Source organism: Ovis aries, chromosome 1 (assembly GCF_016772045.2).
Source record: "Ovis aries strain OAR_USU_Benz2616 breed Rambouillet chromosome 1, ARS-UI_Ramb_v3.0, whole genome shotgun sequence".
In the NCBI taxonomy this organism is placed as follows: domain Eukaryota; kingdom Metazoa; phylum Chordata; class Mammalia; order Artiodactyla; family Bovidae; genus Ovis; species Ovis aries.
Window position 1 is genome coordinate 119,047,078 of NC_056054.1, and position 27,647 is coordinate 119,074,724.

The following is a 27,647-nucleotide window of genomic DNA, read 5'->3' on the forward strand; positions in this document are numbered from 1 at the left end:
TCCTCCCAATATCAGGCCCCTGGACTAAGGAGCCTGACACGAGGCTCGGAACTATCACTCCTGTGGGAGAACTTCTGAGATATAATTATTTTCCAGTTTGTGCTTCACCCAGCTGGCAGGTATGAGATTTGATTATTTTGCACATGTGCCCCCCCCATCTTGTTTTGGTGGGGTTTTTTATGTTTTTGGAGGTAGAATTTTTTTTTGGAGAGGTTCCAATCCTCTTTGTTGCTAGTTTTTCAGCAGTTAGTTGTGATTTTTAGTGTCTCCTGCTGCTGCTAAGTCACTTCAGTCGTGTCCGACTCTGTGCGACCCCATAGACGGCAGCCCGCCAGGCTCCCCCGTCCCTGGGGTTCTCCAGGCAAGAACACTGGAATGGGTTGCCATTTCCTTCTCCAGAGCATGAAAGTGAAGTCACTCAGTCGGGTCCCACTGTTAGCAAGAGGAAGTGAACTCAGGTCCTTTTACTTTGCCTTCTTGTCGTCTGTGCAGAGAAACTAATCTCAGTATTTTGAGTATATTTATTACTTTTGTTTTTTTTGCAAGGAAAATACAGTATTTTCACAAGTGTTTGGCATACCTCATGAGTGAAAAACAACTGTATGAAGCAGATGATGATAAATATCTATTTCTGGCCTACAGGAGACATCAACCAAATTATTAATTAACTACTCACAATCTCCATAACTGTTTAGAATAACATTCTAAAGTAAAATAGCCCAGTATTAATTATAACCTATTTTAGTTATTAATTTGATACATGAATCTTGGTATTCAATTACATTCCCATTGTAACATGAATATTAAAAATCATCATGTAATATTATAAATTCTTATAAGCTATGGGAAATATAGTTTTTTCTTTCTCTTTTTTTTCTTCAAGCATCCTGCATCAAACATAGACTGGCGATGCGTTTCTTACGTGATAGTATACATGTTTCAATGCCATTCTCCCAAATCATCCCACCCTCTCCCTCTCCCTCAGAGTCCAAAAGTCCACTCTACACATCTGTGTCTCTTTTGCTGTCTTGCATACAGGGTCATCATTACCATCTTTCTAAATTCCATATATATGTGTTAGTATACTGTATTGGTGTTTTTCTTTCTGGCTTACTTCACTCTGTATAATCAGCTCCAGTTTCATCCATCTCATTAGAACTGATTCAAATGTATTCTTTTTAATGGCTGAGTAATACTCCATTGTGTATATGTACCACAGCTTTCTTATCCATTCATCTGCTGATGGACATCTAGGTTGTTTCCATGTCCTGGCTATTATAAACAGTGCTGCGATGAACATTGGGGTACATGTGTCTCTTTCAATTCTGGTTTCTTCGGTGTGTATGCCCAGCAGTGGGATTGCTGGGTCATAAGGCAGTTCTATTTTGAGTATATTTAAATCTTTGAATCATTTTGAAAAGAACTGACAGCTTCATGATATTCTTTATGTTTACACAGTTTTGACCAGAGACATATTAATGCCACTGGCGTTAGTTTCTGCAAAAATTCCCCAGTTAGAAATGTTTTAATATAGAGCTACTTTTTTAAATGTGTAGTTCTTTATAATAAAGTCTTAATTTTCTCTATAATCTTTATCTTATTAGCTATAGCTTATCATTTTTCTTGCTAATTATATTAATAGATCTCAATTATATTTTTCTCAGCAATAAAATTGATTTTATTTAAAAATTATTCTCTAGTATTTTTTAAATTGAATCAAAATTATATTTTCTACTTGTTTATTTTTTGTTTTGGTTTTATCCCACCTTTGCTAAACTCTGAGGTTTTTAGAAAGTTCCTTATATTTGTGAAATGACTTCTTCTAATCTGTATCTTTTATTTAAAACATTTAAAACCTGTTTGTCCTAGTGTGCTTGCTGTGAAGATTCTAATCTTTCACCAGTGAGTATTCTGTTTGCTGTAGTTTTTCTCTGTCTTTTAGTTTTGGTATATACTCTTTATCAGGATAAAGAGTTCCCTTTTGTTCCCAGTTTCACTAGAGGTATCAGTTGCATATTTTAATGAATACTCTTTCTGGATATCAGATGATTTGTGTCTTTTGTTTATATGGTGATTTACTAATCTGAAAAACTAACCTTACATTCCACAAACAAACCCAGCATTTTCACTATATAACTTAAATAAATTGCTGGATTCGATTTGCTAATATGGGTTGATCAAGAAGTACCTTTGATTTTTAAAAAGTAAAAATAAGGGACATGTTTTTCATTTTCACCAAGAGCTTTATTAAGCAGTGATTCACCATTTTTCCCACTAACTTCTACCATTTTTCAGCAACTTCATAATTCCATTTTCCCAAAACTTTTTACCTTTTAGAACAAAGAATTGTTCCAGGTGCCTTTTACACCAGGGAATTGGAATTTTTTTCTTTAAAAGAAGTTTGTAAAGATCAAAATAAGTGGGAATTTGAAGGTGCAATGTCTAGTGAGTATGGTGGATGAATCAGAACTTCCCAGCCAAGCTTTATCAGCTTTTGCCTGGTCATCAAAGAAACATGCAAAACTTGTGTTATCCTGATGGAAGATTATATTTTCTTTTGGCTAATTCCGGATGCTTTTCATTGAGTGCTGCTTTCAGTTGGTCTAATTGGGAGTAGTAATTATTGGAATGAATCATTTCATTTTCCAGAAGCAGCTCATCCCTTCCAGTCCCACCATGTACACACCATCACCTTCTTTGGATGAAGATTCGCCTTTAATGTGGTTGGTGGTGGTTCATTTTGCTTGCCCCATGATATCTTCCACTTGCATTATTGTACTGTATCTGCTTTTTATCACCCATCATAATTTATTCTGAAAACGAAATGTTTTTGCTTTAAGGAGAGAATTGCATTCAGAAATATGATCAAGAAGGTTGTTTTTTTTCCCCCTTATGTGCAGCCCAAACATATTTAATAAAAGCAGTTACCATAGTGCTTTGATTTTCAGTGGTTGAGTTGGATATTTTGAGTATGTCACTTATCTCCCATGTGGAATAAAGTTCATTGTTCTCAATGCCTCAGTTTGCTTGCTGTCACCTTCACCTGGTCTGCCCAACCATGGAGCATCGTCCAGCAAGAAATCTCTACCATGAAACTAGGCAAACCACTTTTGACATATTTGATCAGTCACAATACCTTTTCTATATACTTCACAAATATTTCTTTGCACTTTAGTTGCATTTTTACCTTGAAATAATAAAGCATGTTATTCTGAAAATGTGGCTTTTTTTCCTTCCATCTTCAATATTAAAATGGCTTCACAAAAATTCAGCAGCTTTGGTAAACTTTTTAAAATGCACACTGATACGACAGCTGTTACGATACAATGCAACAAAACTGTTTTGAATGAAGTTAAAGACACCTAAGCACTACCAGAGCCATTTTACAGAAAAACCAAACTTTTTGGACAACCCAGTAGTTTGTTTTAGGATTTTTGCATTCATGTTAAACCTGAGGTTAATCTTTATTTTCTCATCAAGGCTGTTTTGCCGTTCTAAAATGGTTTGGGAAATGCATTTTGAGTTTTTGAGTCTACATGTGTTCTTTTTTATGGTTCTGTTTAAGTTATCAGTAATTTTATTTCCTTGAACATAAAAAGCTGTGTTTTTTAAAGCTTTATGTTTGTTAACTCTGTTATGGGGATCTTCTTTTTTTGGATATATTTTTGTAGTCTGTTTATCTTGATGCTCAGTCACGTATTCAGCTCTTAATATGTGTGGTCATTTTTGAGTGCTGAACAGTAGCTGTAACTTGGCACACATGCAAAGAAATCATCAGTAAAGTTTCTCATGGGCTTCACAGCATAAACAGTGGAGGCCAGAAGACAATTGAGTGGTTTTTTAATTTTTAAATTTTTATATATACGCAAGTAATTCTGGAGTAATATTTTAAATTCTTACTAGCTCTAGGTCTGTTGAAATCTCAGTTTCTCAGTCTCTATCTCTTCTAGGTTTGGTAAATGCCCAAATAACCAACAAACCCAAATGCCAGATTCAGCTCTCTAGGATTTCTTCATTGTAAGATTTTGGACTTACAATTCCTCTCTTCATTTATGTCTCTGCAGTGCCTTCAAGCAGGTGTTTGATGTGTGCCATCTTTTCCTTAGTCTTTCATTATCAGAACTTGAACTCTCCTTGTATTATCTTTTTAATTGGCTACACGGCGCTGCTTGAAGGATTGAAGCCAGGGCCCCATCAGTGAAATGCTGAGGCCTCATCACTAGACCACCAGAGAGTTCCTAGCATTCTTTTTCTTAATAGTTTCCAATTTTATGTTGAAATTCGTAATTTGATCTCATCAAATAATAGGCATGATTATTTAAAATCTGTGTCCAGAAACTTGAGCTTCTGGACTCGATTTTGTCTTTCAACTTTGTCTTGGTTTTCACTCTTTGTTGTGTGAGTACCTGGTTTATTCATATAGATTATCTGGGGAAAAAAATGGTTTAAGGTAGTTTGAGGTTGATATTTCTCTTCTAGAAATGATTTATGATTGCTTTTTCTAGACACCAGGGGTCTCACAAACCAGGCCCCCAAAGCTGTCTGAAACACACTTCTTAGCCAGTAAACTTCCTCTTAAGGAATTAGGAAATGACTCCAGGGTAAAAACTGCCTCCAGAATTAGGCTGACCTCTCTGACTTCTTTGCATTTTGATAACCTCTCTTTGCATTTGATCACCTCTGTGGCTTATTTTGCTTTTGACCTAATAATCCCTTGCTACTGTAGCTGTTTTCCATATCTTAAATTTTTGTGGGAAGTTGTATTACTTGGTCTGTATTTTACTGGAAGTGGAAATACCATTTTACAACCTTCTAAAAACCTATCATTACTATCGAGTCTCCAGCCTTTCTAATAAAATATTGATGAACGGCGGCATAGAAATGGTGAAAACACTGCTGCTTTCACTTAACAAGCCTGGGCTTGAGTCCTGACTCCACTGTTCACCAGCTGTTAATTTATTGTTAACTTCTGTGATTCTCAGTTCTCTCTTCTCTAATATGTATATTACCTATTTTATAACATTATGGGATAAAATGTGTAAAGTACCTGACCACAACCAGGCTTGATACAAGTACTTAAATACAAGTTACCCACTACTCCTTCCTATACCCATCCTTCTATACCTAATCCATAATGTTTGTCTTGGTCAAATTTTAACTCTACCTCCCTTTTTATTTCCTTCAGGTGATTCTAGTCACAAGATTCCTATTTCACACTTTGAATCTGGGCATGACCAAGCAACTGTGTTACAAAATCTTTATAGATTCATTCATCCAAACCCAGGGAACTGGCCACCTATCTACTGCAAGGTAATTTCAACATAAGAATTTCTTTTAAAGTCATCTACTTAGAAGAGCCATGAAAGATACCCAGAGAAAGAACTTTTGCCTGTGTCTTAACTGTGTATTAAAATATGTTCATTTTTAGTTGCTTTGAATGTAATTAGGTATGTATAATGCCTTTTCTTCTACATTTCTCTAATATTGGAGGGATTTTGAAGACTGCAGTAACTGAATATATTTCACCTTTGGTAGATTTCATGTTTATAGTTCCTCCTTCTGAAATACCTTCAATATCTTTTTACCCTGAAGGACGGATTTCTAGTTGATACACCTGTCACTTCCAGGCAAGAGTACCATTTATTCAGAACTATTTTTGTAGTAATTCCTTGATAAAACAGTAAAAATCAAACATTTCTAACCATGAACACAAATCTCACTTGCTGTTCATAAAGTATATTAACAATGCTTTATGAACATAACTGGTTATTATTAGCAGTATTTTCTAGTATATGTTACCCTTTTTTTTTTTTTTCAACCATTCTCATTTAGTTTTCATGGACTCTTCAGCCTTTCCCTTCCCCTTACCCATCCTCCCTCCCACAGTTTGAAAGGGCCTTATTAATTGCAAGTAACAGAGGATAGAAGAAAATAAAAGTAAAATTTTTTTCTCTTCTTTAGTCTGATGATAGAGCCAGAGTCAACTGGTGTTTGAAGCATATGGCAAAGTCATCAGGTAAGTTAAACTAGGTCACTGTTCAAATGTATTTTAGTATCTGTGTTTCCATTTTGATGTACATGTTCTGTGTTCCTGAATTCGCTAATTTTATGTTTGTTTTTATTTACCAATGGAAGAAATCAGACAAGATCTAGAACTTCTCACAGTAGAGGATCTTGTAGTAGGGATCTACCAGCAAAAATTTCTGAAAGAGCCTTCTAAGACCTGGGTTCGGAGCCTCCTAGAGGTGGCCATGTGGGATTATTCTAGCAACACAAGGTACTTATGTCATTTTATGATGATAATACTGACTTTTTCTGAACTGAGAAATATAGTAGGATTAGTTTGTGCCTTTTAAAGCATGATTTGCCTATGAAACTTTGGAATCATTGTATTTCCTTGAATATAAGGTTTCACTGATTATAAGATACATTGTTACCTTATCACTAAATGCAAAAACCAAAATACCAAATAAAATGACAGTGTTTATTCATTTAGAGTGTCCGTATTGATGAAAGTATATAGTATCTATTTAAATAAATACTCTGTTACATAGTCTTCTTATAAGAAATATGAAAATAAGAAGTATTTTTTATTTTGATATTTTAGGCTTACAGAACATTTGGAGGACTCTAGTACAAGGAAATTGTATATACCATTCTCAGATTCTAATTGTTAATATTTTAATATGTTTATAAAAATAAACACTTTCTTTTCCTCAACCACTTAAGAGTGAGTTGCCTTTTCACCCTGAATATCAGAAATGTAGGTAAGAACAGGTACATGTGTGTTGCCACAATACAGTTATCAAAACAGTATATTACCATTGCTACAGTTATTTCAGTTCAGTCCCTCAGTTGTGTCCAACTCTCTGCGACCCCATGAACCGCGGCACGCCAGGCCTCCCTGTCCATCACCAACTCCCGGAATTTACCCAAACTCATGTCCATCGAGTTGGTGATGCCATCCAGCCATCTCATCTTCTGTCATCCCCTTCTCCTCCTGCCCCCAATCCCTCCCAGCATCAGGGTCTTTTCCAGTGAGTCAGCTCTTTGCAGGAGGTGGCCAAAGTATTGGAGTTTCAGTTTCAGCATTAGTCCTTCCAGTGGACACTCAGGACTGATATTTAGGATGGACTGGTTGGATCTCCTTGCAGTCCAAGGGACTCTCAAGAGTCTTCTCCAACACCACAGTTCAAAAGCATCAATTCTTCAGCACTCAGCTTTCTTCACAGTCAACTCTCACATCCATACATGACCACTGGAAAAACCATAGCCTTGACTAGACAGACCTTTGTTGGCAAAGTAATCTCTTTGCTTTTTAACATGCTGTCTAGGTTGGTCATAACTTTCCTTCCAAGGAGTAAGTGTCTTTTAATTTCATGGCTGCAGTCACCATCTGCAGTGATTTTGGAGCCCCCTAAAATAAAGTCTGACACGGTTTCCACTGTTTCCCCATCTAAGTGATGGGACCAGATGCCATGATCTTCGTTTTCTGAATGTTGAGCTTTAAGCCAAGTTTTTCACTCTCCTTTTTCACTTTCATCAAGAGGCTCTTTAGTTTCTCTTCACTTTCTGCCATAAGGGTGGTGTCATCTGCATATCTGAGGTTATTGATATTTCTCCTGGCAGTCTTGATTCTGGCTTGTGCTTCTTCCAGCCCAGCGTGTCTCATGAGGTACTCTGCATATAAGTTAAATAAGCAGGGTGACAATATACAGCCTTGATGTACTCCTTTTCCTATTTGGAACCAGTCTGTTGTTCCATGTCCAGTTCTAACTGTTGCTTCCTGACCTGCATATAGGTTTCTCAAGAGGCAGGTCAGGTGGTCTGGTAGTCCCATCTCTCTCAGAATTTTCCGCAGTTTATTGTGATCCACACAGTCAAAGGCTTTGGCATAGTCCATAAAGCAGAAATAGATGTTTTTCTGGAACTCTCTTGCTTTTTCCATGATCCAGTGGATGTTGGCAATTTGATCTCTGGTTCCTTTGCCTTTTCTAAAACCAGCTTGAACATCTGGAAGTTCACAGTTCATGTATTGCTGAAGCCTGGTTCAGAGAATTTTGAGCATTACTTTCCTAGCGTGTGAGATGAGTGCAATTGTGAGGTAGTTTGAGCATTCTTTGGCATTGCCTTTCTTTGGGATTGGAATGAAAACAGACCTTTTCCAGTCGTGTGGCCACTGCTGAGTTTTCCAAATTTGCTGGCATATTGAGTGCAGCACTTTCACAGCATCATCTTTCAGGATTTGAAACAGCTCAACTGGAATTCCGTCACCTCCACTAGCTTTGTTCGTAGTGATGCTTTCCAAGGCCCACTTAACTTCACATTCCAGAATGTTTGGCTCTAGGTGAGTGATCACACTGTCGTGATTATCTGGGTCATGAAGATCTTTTCTGTACAGTTCTTCTGTGTATTCTTGCCACCTCATCTTAATATCTTCTGCTTCTGTTAGGTCCATACCATTTCTGTCCTTTATAGAGCCCATCTTTGCATGAAATGTTCCCTTGGTATCTCTAATTTTCTTGAAGAGATCTCTAGTCTTTCCCATTCTGTTGTTTTCCTCTATTTCTTTGCATTGATCACTGAGGAAGGCTTGCTTATCTCTCCTTGCTGTTCTTTGGAACTCTGCATTCAGATGCTTATATCTTTCCTTTTCTCCTCTGCTTTTCACTTCTCTTCTTTTCACAGCTATTTGTAAGGCTTCCCCAAACAGCCAGTTTGCTTTTTTGCATTTCTTTTCCATGGGGATGGTCTTGATCCCTGTCTCCTGTACAATGTCACAAACCTCTGTCCATAGTTCATCAGGTACTCCTTCTATCAGATCCATTCCCTTAAATCTATTTCTCACTTCCACTGTATAATCATAAGGGATTTGATTTAGGTCATACATGAATGGGCTAGTGGTTTTCCCTACTTTCTTCAATTTCAGTCTGAATTTGCTAATAAGGAGTTCAAGATCTGAGTCACAGTTAGCTCCTGGTCTTGTTTTTGCTGACTGTATAGACCTTCTCCATCTTTGGCTGCAAAGAATATAATCAACCTGATTTCAGTATTGACCATCTGGTGATGTCCATGTGTAGAGTCTTCTCTTGTGTTGTTGGAAGAGGGTATTTGCTATGACCAGTGCATTCTCTTGGCAAAACTCTATTAGCCTTTGCCCTGCTTCATTCCATACTCCAAGGCCAAATTTGCCTGTTAACCCAGTGTTTCTTGACTTCCTGCTTTTGCATTCCAGTCCCCTATAATGAAAAGGACGTCTCTTTTGGGTGTTCTAAAAGGCTTTGTAGGTCTTCATAGAACCGTTCAACTTCAGCGTCCTCAGCATTACTGGTTGGGGCATAGGCTTTGCCGTGGAAACGAACAGAGATCATTCTGTCGTTTTTGAGATTGCATCCAAGTACTGCATTTCGGACTCTCTTGTTGACCATGATGGCTACTCCATTTCTTCTAAGGGATTCATGCCCACAGTAGTAGATATAATGGTCATGAGTTAAATCTACCCATTCCAGTCCATCTTCGTTTGCTGATTTCTAGAATGTCGATGTTCACTCTTTCCATGTCCTATTTGACCACTTCCAATTTGCCTTAATTCATGGACCTGACGTTCCAGGTTCCTATGCAGTATTGCTGTTTACAGCATTGGACCTTGCTTCTATCACCGGTCCCATCCGCAGCTGGGTATTGTTTTTGCTTTGGCTCCATCCCTTCATTCTTTCTGGAGTTATATCTCAACTGATCTCCAGTAGCATATTGGGCACTTACCAACCTGGGGAATTCGTCTTTCAGTATCCTATCATTTTGCCTTTTCATACTCTTCATGGGGTTCTCAAGGCAAGAATACTGAAGTTGTTTGCCATTCCCTTCTCCAGTGGACCACATTCTCAGACCTCTCCACCATGACCCGCCCATCTTGGGTGGCCCCACACGGCATGGCTTGGTTTCATTGAGTTAGACAAGGCTGTGGTCCGTGTGATCAATACTGTTGTCTAATCTGAAGGCTGTATTCATATTTTGCTAGTTCTAATAATGTCTTCTGTAGCAAAAAATAAACACCTGGGGTCCAACCCAGGATGACATGTTACATTTAGTTATGATGTCTCTTTAGGATCCTTTTAACCTGGAATTATTCATCGATCTTTGACTTTGGTGGTCTTGACCTTTTTGAAGAGTGCAGGCCAGTCACTTTGTAAAATTTTTCTCAGGTTGAGTTTGCTTATATTTCCTCGTGGTTAGATTGCAGTTGTGTGTGTGTGTGTGTAATTGTTTTTAATTGAAGGATAATTGATTTACAGTATTGTGTTGGTTTCTGCCAAACATCAACATGAATCAACTATATATGTATATATGTCCCCTCCCTCTTGAACCTGCCTCCTTTCTCTCTCCCCGTCCTACCGGTCTAGGTTGTTACAGAGCCTCCGTTTGAGTTCCCTGAGTCATACAGCAAATCCCCGTTAGCTATCTGTTTTATATACTGTGATGTATATTTCCATGTCACTCTCTCCATATATCCACTCTCCCCTTCCCCCCCCTTCCTCCATTGCATAAGTCTGTTCTCTGTGTCTGTGTCTTCATTGCTTCCCTGCAGGTAATTTCATCGGTATGAGGCTGTGTATTTCTAGCAAGAGTACCTCAAAAGTGATGTCTCTTCTCAGATGTGTCAGATGTGGAGGCATCTGATTTTAATCTCATTACTTATAACTTTGATCACTTGCTTAAGGTAATGTCTGCCAAATTTTTCCATTGAAAAGTTATTCATTTTCACTGTACAATTAATATTCTGTTGGGAGAGTCTTTGAAATTTGGTAGATTATCTATTCTTTAATATTTAATCTGCTAGCTTATCATCTGCTAGTCAGTTATGACTATATTTGTGAAATGGTGGTGCTCTAATTTGGTTGTTGTTTCCACATTTATTATTAAAGGAGCTTTTCCTTTTTGCTGACTTTTTTTAAATTTATGACTGTGGACTTACATATTCCTAGTATCTTATTCAGTGAGCTGTAATGTCTTATTAACTTATTTTTTGCTCAGATTGGTTTCTTTATAGCCAGTGGTTTCTTTGTTGTTCGGAGTTTGAGTTTTGTTATTGTCTAATTTTACAATGCTGCCTCCTTCTTTGAGTGTTTCTTTGCTTTTCCAGCTCCAGTTATTCCAGGTTCATCTTTTACTTTTCCTTCTTTAGCTTTAAATTAGCCCTTTATCCAAGGAACCCTGATTCTGTTTAATGGAGGAGAGTATTTAGGAGATAGAATCTGGGTGCTAGGTTTCATTCCTACTAGAGCATCTTCGGTTCTAGCTCTCCTTAGTGGAGAGAGCTAGGAAATATATGTATGTGTACTACCCTTGCTACACATTTTTAAGTGGCTAGACTCACCTGCCGACTCCATCCTCCCTTTCCTCCTCCCTCTCTGTCTTCATCTCATCCTGAGTTCATACATAAACCTGCAATTGCCATTTAAAACCATAGAGTTCTCTAGTTTTCCATTTTTGTATTGCTTTTCTGCATGGAAAAACCTGGTGCTCAACAGAATGTATTAGGTTGTTGTAAAATTAAGTGATACCACCTTTTAAAAAAAGACTTATTAACAGTTTAGAATCTTTTTTTCAGTTTTGTTAGTCAGAGATTAGTCAAAAAGTTATTGGTGAGGGACTGGTGGTCCCATGGTTAAGACCTCATGCTCCACCACAAGGAGCACAGGTTTGATTTCTGGTCAGGAAGCTAAGATCCCTCATGCTGCAGGATATGGAAAAAAAAACTATTGGAATTTGTTCTTTTTTTTCTCCTTCACTGTGGTTAAATTATTCATTTGAAATAGTTTATTTGCTTGCTTTATTTCAGTTTGGTTTTGCCCATATTTGTTGGTTTTATTACATTTTGAATGAGTAGTACATTAGGACAGTTCAAAAAAAACAGTTCAGTCTAGTTCTGTAAAATTTCTTTAAAATGTTAGTCACTCGGTCATGTCTGACTCTTTGTCACCCTGGGGACTGCAGCCCACCAGGCTCCTCTGTCTTTGGGATTCTTCAGGCAAGAATACTAGAGTTGGTAGCCATTCCCTTCTCCAGGGGATCTTCCTGACCCAGGGATCAAACCTGGGTCTCCTGCATTGCAGGCAGATTCTTTACATTCTGAGCCACCAGGGAAGTTCTGTAAAGTTCCTTGGATTGCATTAAATTCATAAACTAACTGGAGAACTGAAATCTTTATATATGAATTCTGTCCAAGGACAGGAGATGTCTTTCCATTGTTCAGATCTATGTTTGGGTCTTTCAAGTTTGTTTTAAAATTTTTCTCACATAGATTGTGCCTATCTGAGTCTGGTGAGTTTTTTGTGGGGTGATAACTTTGTTTATTCTATGCAAGTTGGCTTGATTAGACTTTCTAACTTTAATTGTATCAGTTTTGGTAATCTGTACTTCCCTAGGAAATGATTCATTTTATATAGGTGTCCAGACTTATTTAAGTCTGCAAACTAAGTCTCTTATAATTTAAAATTCCTCGTTTCATTGATTTCTTATGTATTTGTGCTTCTGCTTTCTCCTTCTAAATCATACCTCGTGCATTGTCTTTGTTTTTTTTTTTTAAGCGGCAGGATTTCAGTTTATTAGACCTACCAATGTTTTGTTCTCTTCCTCATTCATTTCTGTTTTTGTATTCTTGGTACTTTGTGATTCTTTGTTTAGATTTGTGAGCTCAGTGTTAACCTTTTTGATTTTTTAATTGATAAGTGTTTAGTGGAGTGAATTTTCTCAGACATTGCTTTCAGTGCATCCCATAAGTTGTTGACATAGCATTTTGTCTTTTTTTTTTTTTTAAATTCTGTAGTTCCAGCTCTCTTTAACCAAAGAGTTACTATGAGGCTTTTAAATGTCCAGATGGAAAGAAAGCCTTTCTGATTTTTTGTTAGTAAATTTTAGTGTCTTTGCATTTTGTTCAGAGTATTGTTTATAACATTTCTACCTTATGAAAGCTACCAGTGTTTTGCAAATTAAATAATCAGTTTTTGGACTGTTTTGTGGATAGAACAATATGTACTTGTCAGGGTGCAACTTTTGACAAATACCCATAAGCTCTACATTATTATATCATTTAAGCTGCATTACCTCTTTATGTTTTTTGTCTGCTTGATCTGTTTTATATTGAAAATGGGTGGTCTCATTACTCTTGTTTATGTCTGTGTCTTAGGACATCTCCTATAGTTATAAATGGTTGCTGTGTTATTTGATGCCTTTACAGAAAACATTTGCTGAATCTTGATATAGTAGATTGATCAAGGGCTCTTGGGAATGACAGTAACTGTGTTCTTGCGTGCTTAAAACTTTTTCCACTGGTTTGCATTTTATTTCCTTGAGTTTTTAAAAGATACAGCTGTACTATATTGCTTTATGTTGTTTTTTAGAAGTTTGGTCATTAAATTCTCTTGATTTTTTAAAAATCTTTTTTGCCTGGAGACCTTAAGAATGATTTTTTTCATCTTTAAACTCTAATAGTTTTTTAAGAAATGTATTTATTCATTCATTTATTTTTTCTTGTGCTGGGTCTTTATTGCTGTGCGTGGGTTTTCCCTAGTTGTGGTGCACAGGCTTCTCACTGTGGTGGCTTCTCTTGTTGCGGAGCATGGGCTCTAGGGTGAGTGGGCCTCGGTAGTTGAGGCCCATGAGCTTAGTTGCCCCACCACATATGGACTCTTCCTGGACAGAGACTGAACCTATGTCTCCTGCTTTGGCAGGTGGATTCTCCATCAGTGTTCCAGCAGGGAAGTCCTAAGGTCTAAGTTTCACTGGGATATTTCTCTGAGTTCATTATTGCAGGTCAGTTTTCCAAGCTCTTGCAGAATCAGGTCGTATTTCTGGATATTTTTCTTAGATTGTAGTGTAATATTTTTTTCTATTTCATTTTTCTTAAGCATGTCCGATATGTGTATGTTTGGTCTATTTTACCTATCTTTCATTATGGTCACTCTTTCTCACCCCTGTTTCATCTTTCATTAATCTCTTATTCTCATGTTAGTTTTCTATTTCCTTTAGTTTTTCACTTAACTTCTCATTTGAATCTGTTCTTCCTTAGGTAGTTTGAAATTCAATTATTTTCCTATACGATTTTTCTTTTCTGAGTTTTGTCAACCCTTATGTCTTATTTTTGCAGTTTCTTATTTAGGCCATGTTTTCATATCATCAGGATTTTTGTTTGAGGATATTTAATTCATATATTAATAACAGTGTAGAATGTGTGTGTGGTCGCTAAGTAGTGTCCAACTCTTTGCAACCCCGTGGACTGTAACCCTCCAGGCTCCTCTGTCCATGGGATTTCCCAAGCAAAGATACTGGAGTGGGTTGCCATTTCTTTGTACAGGGGATCTTTCTGACCCAAGGATCGCACGTGCATCTCCTGCATTGGGGGTGGATTTTTTTGTTGTTTTTTACTACTGACCACGTGCGAAGTCCTTGTTGTCTTATGGTGTTATGTTACAGTTTTCTTCTCCTTTATGTTTTTCTTTTTGGGCGGAGGGGAGTTGGGCATGAGTGAGGGTAGGGAGAGTTATCAGAGACTGTGATTCTCGTTTTCTGTTTGCTCCTGCAGTGGCTTTGTGTTTTTCTTGCATTTCTTGGACAGAGGTGGTTATTTCCGGTGGTTTGAAATGTACAGTTTAAATGGTCCCTCTTCTGTCAGTGTAACAAAGTATGGTTTCTTTGAATGCAATGTGGGGGTGTGGTTATGTCTTTACTTTTTTTTTTTCTTCTGCTTTCCTTGTTCTGAAAAATATTAAGTTTCCCCCCTTTGCTTTTTTACCCCTCACACAATCTCTGAAGGAGTTTTTCCTCTTGCCTTCTGCTGCCCAGAAACATTGCCTTCCAGGCTGCCTTCCAGAGTCTTCAGGCACTTTTAAGTCCCTTTCCTGTAGTCAGTGCTCTGATCTCTCCAGGATTCTGAATATTTATGGACCTCCTCATTGTGGGAATGATTATGATTTAATCTTGGGCTCTTCATTTCCCTTCTCTCTTCCCTCATGTTTTCTGGGCTCCACTCTCTATATGACGTTATGTAAAGGCTTGGGTGTGAACTTGAGAAATGACTCCATTGGAAATTAAGAGGCGGTTGTTTTTTTCCCTCTATATATAGGTAATTGATGCTTGTGGTCTTATAATGTTCTCTTAGTTATGCTGCAGGCCTGTACTTTGTTTCATTTATTCTTGTTAGGCTTTAAGTTTATGGATGATGTATTAGGATATTTAGATTTATGTACCATTGCATCAGCCACTCGCTAAAGTATGCCTAAAATTTCATATCCAGAATCATTGTCTGTGTTGTTATACTTTATTGTTTCTGTGCCATCCAGAGTGGTAGTGCAGCATTTCTTAAAAGATAACTGCACTATTATCTCAGGATTTTCTACCAAGCCAGTGATAGACACCTTTTATGCAGATTTTGATGCTGGTTCTTTCTTGATCTTGTGAGATGGTATCAATGGAATATTTCAGAGACAAATCAATATTTTCTCAATGGTTTATTGACTAAAATTTTGAAAGATTACAGTTGTTAGATTATCAAGAATAATAAGCAGATATATATGCAAACCAGAAACAGAGTCACAGATACAGAAGGCAAACTAGAGTGGTTACCAAAGGGAAAGAGGGTGGAGGAGGAAGAAATTTAGGCATATGGGATGGTCAGATTCAAACTAATATATACATAATAGATACATAACAAGGATATATTGTACAGCACAGGGGATTACTATACCATTATCTAGTAATAACCTGTAATGGAATATAATCTGTGAAAATACCAAATCACTATGCTGTATACCTAAAACTCACACAATATTGTAAATCAACTATACTGCAATAAAAATTAAAATACTACATATGACTGCTTTGAAAAATAAATTTGTACTTGTTTAGGCAATTTCAACTATTTCTAGACTGACCAATAGCAATTGTAGAATACTTTACTTTGTATGTTGCATTTCACCTTCAGTTAAACTGTGAAAAAATCATTTTAGAATTGAAGAAACAGAGTTGAGTCTCAGATTACATACGGGCTGCAACAGGAATAGTGTAACTTGGGTGTAAGGCGTTCTGGGGGCTCTGTGCCATGGGATCCTATTAAAGACAGAACCATTACATAGGACTTTAAGCACTGTAATGATACATTTCTTTGGAAAGGATGGATCTGCCTTTTCCTGAGCTTCATAATATCGTATGATTCTGAATACATATATTCAGAAGATTCCAAATAGTATCTTACAAAGGAGTTCTGGTTTTAGTGGACAATAGAAACTGTTGTTAGAATCTGTTAGTTAATATAAGCTGATAAGACTCAGTTCATATAAGCTAGATATGACTCATTTCAAACACTGCTCTTAAACTTCTTAAAGTTTATTAAAATTTGTAATAAATTTTTGATAAATATTGTCTGTACCTCCAGGAGAAATGGGTGGGTTTTATATTGGTGAAATTGAATATAGTTACATAAAAACATTAGCAAGAGTCTTAAACAGGCTGTTAATGACTATCATGTTATTTTGAAGGCTAGAGTATTTATAACTTTTATAAATGCCCCCCATTCTCCTTGTTGCTTCCTGTCATAATTGTCCTTTGAATAATTCACTGTGACCTGCTGACTGAAACAAGGCAGCTTTTATTTAATCAACAAATATTTATTAAGCATGTCCCAGTAAGTGTCCTAGGCACTTACCAAACATACAGTGGTGAGTGAGATTAATATGCTCTCTGCTTTCATGCAGCTCACACTTAAGAGGGAAAGAGGAACATCCTGTAAATAAAAAAAGAAAACAACAGTGGTTTTAACTGTAATCAGTGATAAGGAAATCAGCAGGGTACTATAGTAGGAAATACTGTGCAGAAAGGTAGACTGCTTTCTAGAATGTTAAGGAGACTTTTTTGATAATTTAACATTAAAGCTGAGATCTTAAGCAAGAGGAGAAAAGCAGCCTTGCTAAAAATAGAAGGAACAGCATCCTGAGCAGAGGGTTGCAAAGACCTTGAGGTGAAAACTTGGTGTTTACTGAAAGCTGTTAGACAATCTGTGTGTGCCACTGGAGAGTTAGTGAGCAAAGGGGAGAATTCATAAGATGAGATTGAAGCAATAAGCAAGGACCATAAAGATAGGGCCTTGTTAGCTAAGGGAAGGAATTTTATCAAATTAGGGAATCAACAGGATTAGCTGAGATTTCTAAAAATTTGTGAGTATTTAATGGATGTATTAGGAGAGGTCAAGAAAGAAGGTATTGAGTCTGTAATTATTAGTCATTTCTCTGGTCCATGTAAGAAATGGCTTGAACAAGGATGATGACAGTAAAGTTAGAGCTGAGTAAGTAGCTATCAGATTGGTCGAAATCAGTGGACCTTGCTGATGGGCTGGGTACAGGAAGAGAGGATGAAAAGAGGAAGACCTGAAGACAGTGCACAGGTTTCTAGTGTAGACCTCAGAGCAGAGGAGGAAGTGAAAGAGGAGCAAGTTTAGAATATGTTGAGGCCCTGGTGAGGCAAGTTCTAGAAATAGTATGTAAGCAGCTGGTCGTTCTGGCCTAGAACTCAGTGGAAAAGTTTGGATAATGTCAGCATTCGTTTCACTATATTTCAGGCACTGTTCTGGATACTGAAAATGCAATGAAGAGAGCCAAATCCTCTGCCTAAATGGATCTTACAGGGTATAGATGAGATCATCTAAGCAGAGGATGCAGAGAGAAGAGGGCCCAGCACAGAGCCCTCACAAACTCAGACATTTTCAAACTGGGGAGAGATTGACTTTTTGATCTTGTAGAACCTTTCAGCCCACAGTTGCTATCTATGTAAATCATCATAGCCGATCATCAGTGTTGATGAGGGTTGAAGAGATGAAGAGAAGACCTAGGATTATAGATGCAATGATCTCACAGATCTCATTGGGGTGCTTGTTGGTGGGGCAGAGACGCTAGCTTGCTTTGGTTCCCTGGGTTATCTCATCCTTTTGGGTTGGGAGTTGTGATCCTCCTGTTGCTGTTGAGGCACTCAGTTGTGTCTAACCCTGCGAACCCACGAATTGCAGCACTCCGGGCTTCCCTCTCCTCTGTCTCCCTGTGATCTTCCTGTGTGGACCTTTCTAGGCTTTCCTTCAGTGTCTGATTGTCCTTGGCTCTGTTCACATTTTAGAATGTGGCTGCAAAGATGAATATGTGCTCTGTGTTGTCCACTGGGGACTGTCAACTGACCAAGCTTTGCTAAGGGAAAGCAGACACAGGAGCTGGTTGTAAAGCTGGAGGTGGAATCATAGCTTCCAGAATCCTGAGGGTTTTACCCTGGTTTCAGCACCCACGCCTGCTGCCTGGTTCTCCAAGAACAGGTCACTTCCGTGCATGGAGTCGGGAAGTTAACTGTTCTCTGTGCAGAAGTCCAGTCTCATAGCTTGCCTCTGCTCTCTGGCCAGGGACATGTCCGTGAGTTCAGAGCTTCTCCAGAGGTCCATAGGCCGGTTAGCGTCTGTGCTGCCTATTCCGTGAGTACTGAAGGCTGGGACTTCGTTTGTCTAGGTCCATCAGGCATCACTCCTTCATTTACTTTCTGATCCCCACAGATCTGTTAGACTCTCTTCCTTGGAGGCCTCTTCCTGTTTTCTCCTTTATTGTGGGCATCCACTACTATGACTGTTCGACTTTCATTTTGATAGGGTCTTAAGGGCAAGAGGAGATAAATTTAGGCATCTTGAACCAGAAGCATTCATAGTTTTAAGAGGTGCAGTTTTCTATTTTGACATCACTTTAGAAGCTTTTTTTTAGTCCAGCTTGAGGTTTTGATATTTAACAAATACAGCTTTTGTATGTAAGGCATGAGACTAGGTTCTATAGGAAACAAGGGAAAGAGTAACAGGGTTGCTCTTGCCCTCAGAGTCTCCTGCCTGATAAGAGCAGTAAAGCACATTATGCATGAGTTATATATGATAATTTCTGAAAATCCTTAAAGACTTTCAAAAGATTATGATAAACCGCATGAGGGAGGAATTGCTTCATGTATTTAATATATGAAGTACTTTATAGAATAAATGTTTTATTTGCTTCTTCTGGAAAGATGGATGGAATTTCTGTGAGCAGAAATTTGGGTTAAAGGGAGGACCTTTCCAAAAGAATAACATGACTGAGCCGTGATTCAGGGTTGAAAACATAGAGAGTCTGATTGAGAAAAAACAGTGACAGGTTTGACTAGAGTGGAGGGCATCAGTAACTGTCAGATAATGGTGGTTCCTGGAAAAGGGAAAGGCAGGCCTATCCTTGAGAAGGAGGAAACTTAGCCCTGAAATAAGAGGAACAGAGATCATTGAGACCTTGAGATATCAAGGGAAGAGTGTAAAAGTCCTCTATGCTGCGTATAATTTTAATGGATAAGATAGTTTGAAACTTCGGGAGTGAGGTGCAGGCTTAACAGACATACTCACTTATGATCTTATGTTATTACTTTAGAGAGGAACTTCATGAAGGAAGCACATTGGAAATGTATTAAAGTTGCAGCTAGATTTGAGGTTGCATAATTCATATTAGCATAACAGTATACAAAGTTTGGATTATTGACAGTTTTTAGAATGAATAGTCCTTTACTAGAAAATACATTCATCTTTTGGGATAATTTGGAGGAAGATCAGTAAGTATAAATAAACCAGATCAAAATAATGTCCTTTTTAACAGTATGATGAGATTTGGAGACATTTTTCCCTGGAGTCAGATTTTTCTGGGGTTTCTGTTTGTTGTAGTTTGTTTTAATATTGGGATACATTATAATATTTTTAATTGCTTTCACTTAAAATATAATCTCCAATGGAAAATGTGTATATTAAGTAGGTGCTCTTGGGAATTAAAATCTGAACAAGGGGCAAAACTAACTGGAAACTTAAAATTTCTTGATTCTGCATGGACGTGTGAGAACTAGATTTAGTTTTGTTTTGTTTGTTTCTTACTGGAGTATAGTTTACTTACAATGTTGAGTTTCATGTGTACAACATGGTGCTACAGTTATAGATACGTGTATCTATTCTTCTTCAGATTCTGTTTCCCATATAAATTATTACAGAGTATTGAGTAGAATTTCCTGTGCTATACAGTAGGTCCTCCTTGGTTCTCTCTCTGATACATAATAGTGTGTATGTGTGAATAGTGTGAATGTATTCTCACATTCTGGGTATTGTCTTTTTGCCTTGTTTATGACTTCCTTTGCTGTGCAGAAGCTTTTAGGTTTCATTAGGTCCCAGTTCATTTTTGTTTTTATTTTCTTTATGAGGTGGGTCAGAAGAGAGATTGCTGTGATTTTTATGTCGGAGTTGTTCTACCTGTGTTTTCCTCTAATCCTAGCCTTCTAATTTATCCCTCCACCCTCACCTTTCCCCTTAGGTAATTGTAAGTTTATTTTCTAGCTCCGTGTGTCTGTTTTTGTTTTATAAATAAGTACATTTTAAAATTTTTTTTAGATTGCACATATGCTTATATGGGCAAATGTCATATAATATTTGTCTTTCTCTGGCCTGCTTCACTTGATATGATAATATCTAGGCCATCCATGTTTCTGCAAATGGCATCATGTCATTCTTTATGGCTGAGTAATATTTCATTGTGTGTATATCACATCTTCTTTGTCCATTCCTCTGTTAATGGACATTCAGGTTCTGTGTCTTCGCTGTTGGAAATAGTGCTGCAGTGAACATTGGGGTACATGTATCTTTCTGAAATATCGTTTTCTCTAGAAACATGCCGGAGTGGGATTGTAGGATCGTATAGTAGGTCTGTCTCTAGCGTTTCTAAGGAACCTCCATCCTCTTCTCCAACGTGGTTATACCAACTTACATTCCCCACCAACAGTGTATGAGCGTTTTCTCCACCCCTCTCCAGCATTCATTGTTTGTAGAAGTTTTGATGATGGCCATTCTGACCAGTGTGAGGTGAAACCCCTTCATAGTTTTGCTTTGCATTTCTCCAGTAGTTAGTGATATTGAGCATCTTTTAATGTGTTTGTTAGCCATCTTTATGTCTTCTTTGGAGAACTTTCTGTTTAGGTCTTCTGCCCATTTTTTTTATTAGGTTGTTTGGTTTTGATACTGAACTTGCAAGAGGTGTTTGATATTTTAAAGATTAATCCCTTGTTGGTTGCTTTGTTTGCAAATATTTTCTCACATTCTGGGTGTTGTCTTTTTGTCTTGTTTATGACTTTCTTTGCTGTGCAAAAGCTTTTAGGTTTCATTAGGTCCCAGTTCATTTTTGTTTTTATTTTCTTTATGAGGTGGGTCAGAAGAGAGATTGCTGTGATTTTTATGTCAGAGTTGTTCTACTTGTGTTTTCCTCTGAGTTTTATGATAGTTGGTCTTACATTGAGGTCTTTAATCCATTTTATTTTTATATATGATGTTAGAGAATGTTCTGATTTCATTTCCTTTACATTCCAGTTTTCCCAGCACCTCTCAATGAAGAGACTGTGTTTTTTCCATTATATATTTTTGTCTCCTTGAGTTCAGTTGCTCAATCGTGTCTGACCCTTTGTGACCCCATGGACTGCAGCACGCCAAGCCTCCCTGTCTATCACCAACTCCCAGAGTTTACTCAAACTCCTGTACACTGAGTTGGTGATGCCATCCAACCGTCTCATCCTCTGTCGTCCCCTTCTCCTCCTTCCTTCAGTCTTTCCCAGCATCAGGGTCTTTTCCAAATGAGTCAGTTCTTCACCCTCAGGTGGCCAAAGTATTGGAGTTTCAGTTTCAGCATCAGTCCTTCCAATGGATATTCAGGACTGATCTCCTTTAGGATGGACTGGTTGGATCTCCTTGCAGTCCAAGGGACTCTCAACAGTCTTCTCCAACACCACAGTTCAAAAGCATCAATTCTTCGGTGCTCAGCTTCTTCTATAGTCCAACTCTCGCAACCATACATGACTACTGGAAAAACCATAGCATTGGCTAGACGGATCTTTGCTGGCAAAATAATGTCTCTGCTTTTTAATATGCTATCTAGGTTGGTCCTAATTTTTCTTCCAAAGAGCAAGCGTCTTTTAATTTCATGGCTGCAGTCACCATCTACAGTGATTTTAGAGCCCCCCAAAATAAAGTCTTGTCACTGTTTCTACTGTTTTCCCATTTGTTTGCCATGAAGTGATGGGACCAGATGCCATGATACTAGTTTTCTGAATGTTGAGTTTTAAGCAAACTTTTTCACTCTCCTCTTTCACTTTCATCAAGAGACTCTTCAGTTCCTCCTCTTTGCTCTGCCACAAGGGTGGTGTCATCTGCATATATGAGGTTACTGTTTCTTCTCCCTGCAATCTTGATTCCAGCTTGTGCTTCATCCAGCCCGGCATTTCTCATGATGTACTCTGCATATAAGTTAAACATACAGAGTGACAGTATACAGCCTTGACGTATTCCTTTCCCGATTTGGAACCAATCTGTTCCACGTCCAGTTCTAACTGTTGTTTCTTGACCTGCACTCAGATTTCTTAGGAGGCAGGTTAGGTGGACTGGTACTCCCATCTCTGTAAGAACTTTCCACAGTTTATTGTGTTCCATACAGTCAAAGGCTTTGGCATAGTCAATAAAGCAGAAACAGATGTTTTTCTGGAAGTCTCTTGCTTTTTCGATGATCCAGCAAATGTTGGCAATTTGATCCCTGGTTCCTCTGCCTTCTCTAAATCCAGCCTGAACATCTGGAAGTTCATAGTTCACGTACTGTTGAAGCCTGGCTTGGAGAACTTTGAGCATTACTTTACTACAGTGTGAGATGAGTGCAGTTGTACGGTAGTTTGAACATTCTTTGGTATTTCCTTTCTTTGGGATTGAAATGAAAACTGACCTTCTCCAGTCCTGTGGCCACTGCTGAGTTTTCCAGATTTGCAGGTATATTGAGTGCAGCACTTTCACAGCATCATCTTTTAGGATATGAAACAGCTCAGCTGGAATTGCATCACCTCCACTAGCTTTGTTTATAGTGATACTTCCTAAGGTCCGCTTGACTTCACATTCCAGGATGTCTGGCTCTAGGTGAGTGATCACACCATCGTGATTATCTGGGTCGTGAAGATCTTTTTTGTACAGTTCTTCTGTGTATTCTTTCCACCTTTTCTTAATACCTTCTGCTACTGTTAGGTCCATACCATTTCTGTCCTTTATTGTGCCCATCATTGCATGAAATGCTCCCTTGGTATTTCTAATTTTCTTGAAGAGATATCTAGTCTTTCCCATTCTATATTTGTTTTCCTCTATTTCTTTGCACTGATCACTGAGGAAGGCTTTCTTATCTCTCCTTGCTATTCTTTGGAACTCTCCATTTAGATGGGTGTATCTTTCATATTCTCCTTTGCCTTTCACTTCTCTTCTTTTCATAGCTATTTGTAAGGGCTCCTCAGACAACCATTTTGCTTTATGCATTTCTTTTTCTTGGGGATGGTCTTGATCACTGCTTCCTGTACAGTGTTACGCACCTCCATCCATAGTTCATCAGGCATTCTATCATATCTAATCCCTTGAATCTGTGTCACTTCCACTGTATAATTGTAAGGGATTAGATTTGGGTCATACCTGAATGGTTTAGTGGGTTTCCCTACCTTGTTCAATTTAAGTCTGAATTTGATGATAAGGAGTTCATGATCTGAGCCACAGTCAGCTCCCGGTCTTGTTTTTGCTGACTGTATAGAGATTCTCCAACTTTGGCTGCAAAGAATATAATCAATCTGATTTCAGTGTTGACCATCTGTTGATGTCCATGTGTGGAGTCTTCTGTGTTGTTGGAAGAGGATGTTTGCTATGACCAGTGCGCTTTCTTGGCAGAATTCTATTAGCCTTTGCTTTACTTCATTCTGTACTCCAAGGCAAAATTTGCCTGTTACTCCAGGTATTTCTTAACTTCCTACGTTTTCATTCCAGTTCCCTATGATGAAAAGGACATCTTTTGGGGGTGTTAGTTCTAGAAAGTCTTGTAGGTCTTCATAGAGCTGTTCAACTTCAGCTTCTTTAGCATTACTGGTTGGGGCATAGACTTGGATTACTGTGATATTGAATGGTTTGCCTTGGAAACGAACAGAGATCATTCTGTCATTTTGAGATTGCATCCAACTACTGCATTTTAGACTCTTGTTGACCATGATGGCTACTCCATTTCTTCTAAGGGTTTCTTGCCCACAGCAGTAGATACAATAGTTATCTGAGTTAAATTCACCCATTTCAGTCCATTTTAGTTCATTGATTACTAAAATGTAGATGTTCACTCTTGCCATCTCCTGTTGGACCACTTCCAGTTTGCCTTGATTCATGGACCTGATGTTCCAGGTTCCTATGCGATATTGCTCTTTACAGCATCGGACCTTGCTTCTATCACCAGTCACATCCAGAACTGGGTGTTGTTTTTGCTTTGGCTCCATCTCTTCATTCTTTCTGGAGTTATTTCTCCATTGATCTTCAGTAGCATATTGGGTACCTGCTGAGCTGGGGAGTTCACCTTTCCGTGTCCTGTCTTTTTGCCTTTTCATACTGTTCATGGGGTTCTCAAGGTATACTGTTCATGGGGTTCTTTTTTGCCTCCTGCAATCAATCCTAGGTGTGTGGGTTTATTTCTGGGCTTTCTATCCTGTTCAGTGATCTGTACCTCTCTACTTGGCCATTTATTGTTCTTGTTATTGTTCGGTCACTAAGTCATGTCCAACTCTATGCACTCCCATGGACTGCAGCACACCAGGTGTCCCTGTCCTTCACTGTCTCCCACAGTTTGCTCAAACTCATGTCCATTGAGTCAGTGATGCCATCCAACCATCTTATCCTGTTTCTGTTTCTCCTCTTGCCCTCAATCTTCCCCAGAATCAGGGTCTTTCCAGTGAGTTGATTCTTCACATCAGGTGCCCAAAGTATTGGAGCTTTAGCATATTCAAGGTTGATTTCCTTTAGGGTTGACTGGTTTGATCTCCTTGATGTCTAAGGGACTCTCCAAGGGTCTTCTCCAGTACCACAGTTCAAAAGCATCGATTCTTCAGCAGTCAGCCTTCCTTATGGTCCAACTCTCACATCCATACATGACTACTGGAAAAACCATAGCTTTGACTAGATGGACCTTTGTCAGCAAAGTGGTTTCTCTGCTTTTTAATACACTGTCTAGGTTTGTTGTAGCTATTCTTCCTGAGAGCAAGGATCTTGTAATTTTGTGGCTGCAGTCACCATCTGCAGTGATTTGGAGCCCAAGAAAATAAAATCTGTCATTGTTTCCACTGTTTTCCCATCTATTTGGCATGAAGTGATGGGACCAGGTGCCATGATCGTTGTTTTTGCATGTTGAGTTTTAAGCCAGCTTTTTTACTCTGCTCTTTCACCTTCATCAAGAGGCTCTTCAGTTCCTCTTCACTTTCTGCTGTTAAAGTAGTATCATCTGCACACCTGAGGTTGTTGATATTTCTCCCAACAATCTTAATTCCAGGTGGTGATTCATCCACCTGAGCATTTTGCAGGATGTACTCTGCTTTGTAAGTTAAATCAGCAGGGTGACAATATGCAGTCTTGGCATAGCCCTTTCCTAATTTGGAACCAGTCCGTTGTTCCATGTTCAGTTCTACCTGTTGCTTCTTTTTGTGTGTACAGGTTTCTCAGGCATGTAATGTGGACTGAGATTCCCATCTCATTAAGAATATTCCAGTGTGTTGTGATACATACAGTCAAAGGCTTTAGCATAGTCAGAGAAGCAGAAGTAGGTGTGTTTTTTTTTTTAATTCCCTTGCTTTTTCTATGATCCAGAGTATGTTGGCAATTTGAAATCTGATTCCTCTGCCTTTTCTAGATCAGCTTATACATCTGGAAGTTCTCAGTTCATGTACTCTTGAAGTCTAGCTTGAAGGATTTTGAGCATAATCTAGCTGGCATGTAAAATGAGTACAATTGTACAGTAATTGTACATTCTTTGGCATTGCCTTCTTTGGGATTGGAATGAAAATTGACATTTTCCAATCCCAGGGCACTGCGGAGTTTTCCAAATTTGCTGTTATGATGAGTGCAGCACTTTCAGAACATCATCTTTAAGGATTTGAAATAGCTTAGCTGGAAATGCATCACCTCCACTAGCTTTGTTCATTATAATGCTTTCTAAAGCCCACTTGACTTCACACTCCAGGATGTCTAGCTCTAGGTGAGTGATCACACCATCATAATTATCTGGGTCATTAAGAGCTTTTTTGTACAGATCTTCCGTGTAGTCCTACCACCTCTTCTTAATCTCTTCTGCTTCTGTTAGGTCCTTGCCATTTTTGTCCTTTATTGTACCCATGTTTTCATGAAATGTTCCCCTTTGCATGAAATGTCTCCATTTTGCTTAAAGAGATCTCTAGTCTTTCCCATTCTGTTATTTTTCTCTATTTCTTTGCATCGCTTACTTAAGAAGGCTTTCTTATATTTCCTTACTATTCTCTGGAACTCTGCATTCAGTTGGGTATATTTTTCCCTTTCTCCTTTGCCTTTCACTTCTTTTCTCAGCTATTTGTAAGGCCTCCTCAGACAACCATTTTGCCTTTTTGCATTTCTTTTTCTTGGGAATGGTTTTGGTCACCACCTCCTGTACAATGTCGTGAACCTCCATCCATAGTTCTTCAGGCCCTCTTCTACCAGATCTGGTCCCTTGAGTCTGTTAATCACCTCCACTGTATAAACATAGGGATTTGATTTAGGTCATACCTGAATGTCTTACTGGTTCCCCCTACTTTATTCAGCTTGAGCCTGAATTTTGCTGTAAGGAGCTTATGATCTGAACCATAGCCAGCTCCAGGCCTTGTTTCTGCTGACTGTATAGAACTTCTCCATCTTTGGCTACAAAGAATACAATCAGTCTGATGTCAGTATTGACCATCTGGTGATGTCTGTGTGTGGAATTGCCTCTTGTGTTGCTGGAAAAGAGTGTTTTCTATGACCAGTGTGTTCTTTTGGCAAAACCCTGTTAGCCTTTGCCCTGCTTCATTTTATACTCCAAGGTCAAACTTGTCTGTAATTCCAGGTATCTCGTGGCTTCCTTCTTTCACACTCCAGTCCTCTATGATGAAAGGACACCTTTTTTGGTGTTTCAGTAGGTACTGTAGGCGATCATAGAACTGTTCAGCTTCAGCTTCTTCAGCATCAGTGATTGGGTCATTGACTTGGACAACAGACTGGTTCCAAATAGGAAAAGGAGTACTCCAGGCTGTGTATTGTCACCCTGCTTATTTAACTTATATGCAGAGTACATCATGAGAAACACTGGGCTGGAAGAAGCACAAGCTGGAATCAAGATTGCTGGGAGAAATATCAATAATCTCAGATATGCAGATGACACCACTCTTATGGCAGAAACTGAATAGGAGCTAAAAAGCTCAAGAGGAGAGTGAAAAAGTTGACTTCAAGCTCAACATTCAGAAAACGAAGATCATGGCATCTGGTCCCATCACTTCATGGGGAATTGATGGGGAAGCAGTGGAAACAGTGGCTGACTTTATTTTGGGGGGGCTCCAAAATCATTGCAGATGGTGATTGCAGCCATGAAATTAAAAAACGCTCACTCCTTGGAAGAAAAGTTATGACCAACCTAGATAGCATATTCAAAAGCAGAGCTATTACTTTGCCAACAAAGGTCCATCTAGTCCAGGCTATGGTTTTTCCAGTGTTCGTGTATGGATGTGAG

The 27,647-nt window shown here is 38.5% G+C and overlaps 1 protein-coding gene across 1 annotated transcript in view; it reads left to right on the forward strand.

Moving 5' to 3' along the window:
• MAEL (maelstrom spermatogenic transposon silencer) overlaps positions 1-27,647 on the forward strand; it is a 54,564-nt gene that overhangs the window by 19,815 nt on the left and 7,102 nt on the right. Inside the window, exons 6-8 of the mRNA XM_004002727.6 lie at positions 5,186-5,310; positions 5,962-6,016; positions 6,136-6,277. Coding sequence (XP_004002776.1) covers positions 5,186-5,310; positions 5,962-6,016; positions 6,136-6,277 — 322 coding nt within the window. The remainder of the gene's footprint in view (positions 1-5,185; positions 5,311-5,961; positions 6,017-6,135; positions 6,278-27,647) is intronic.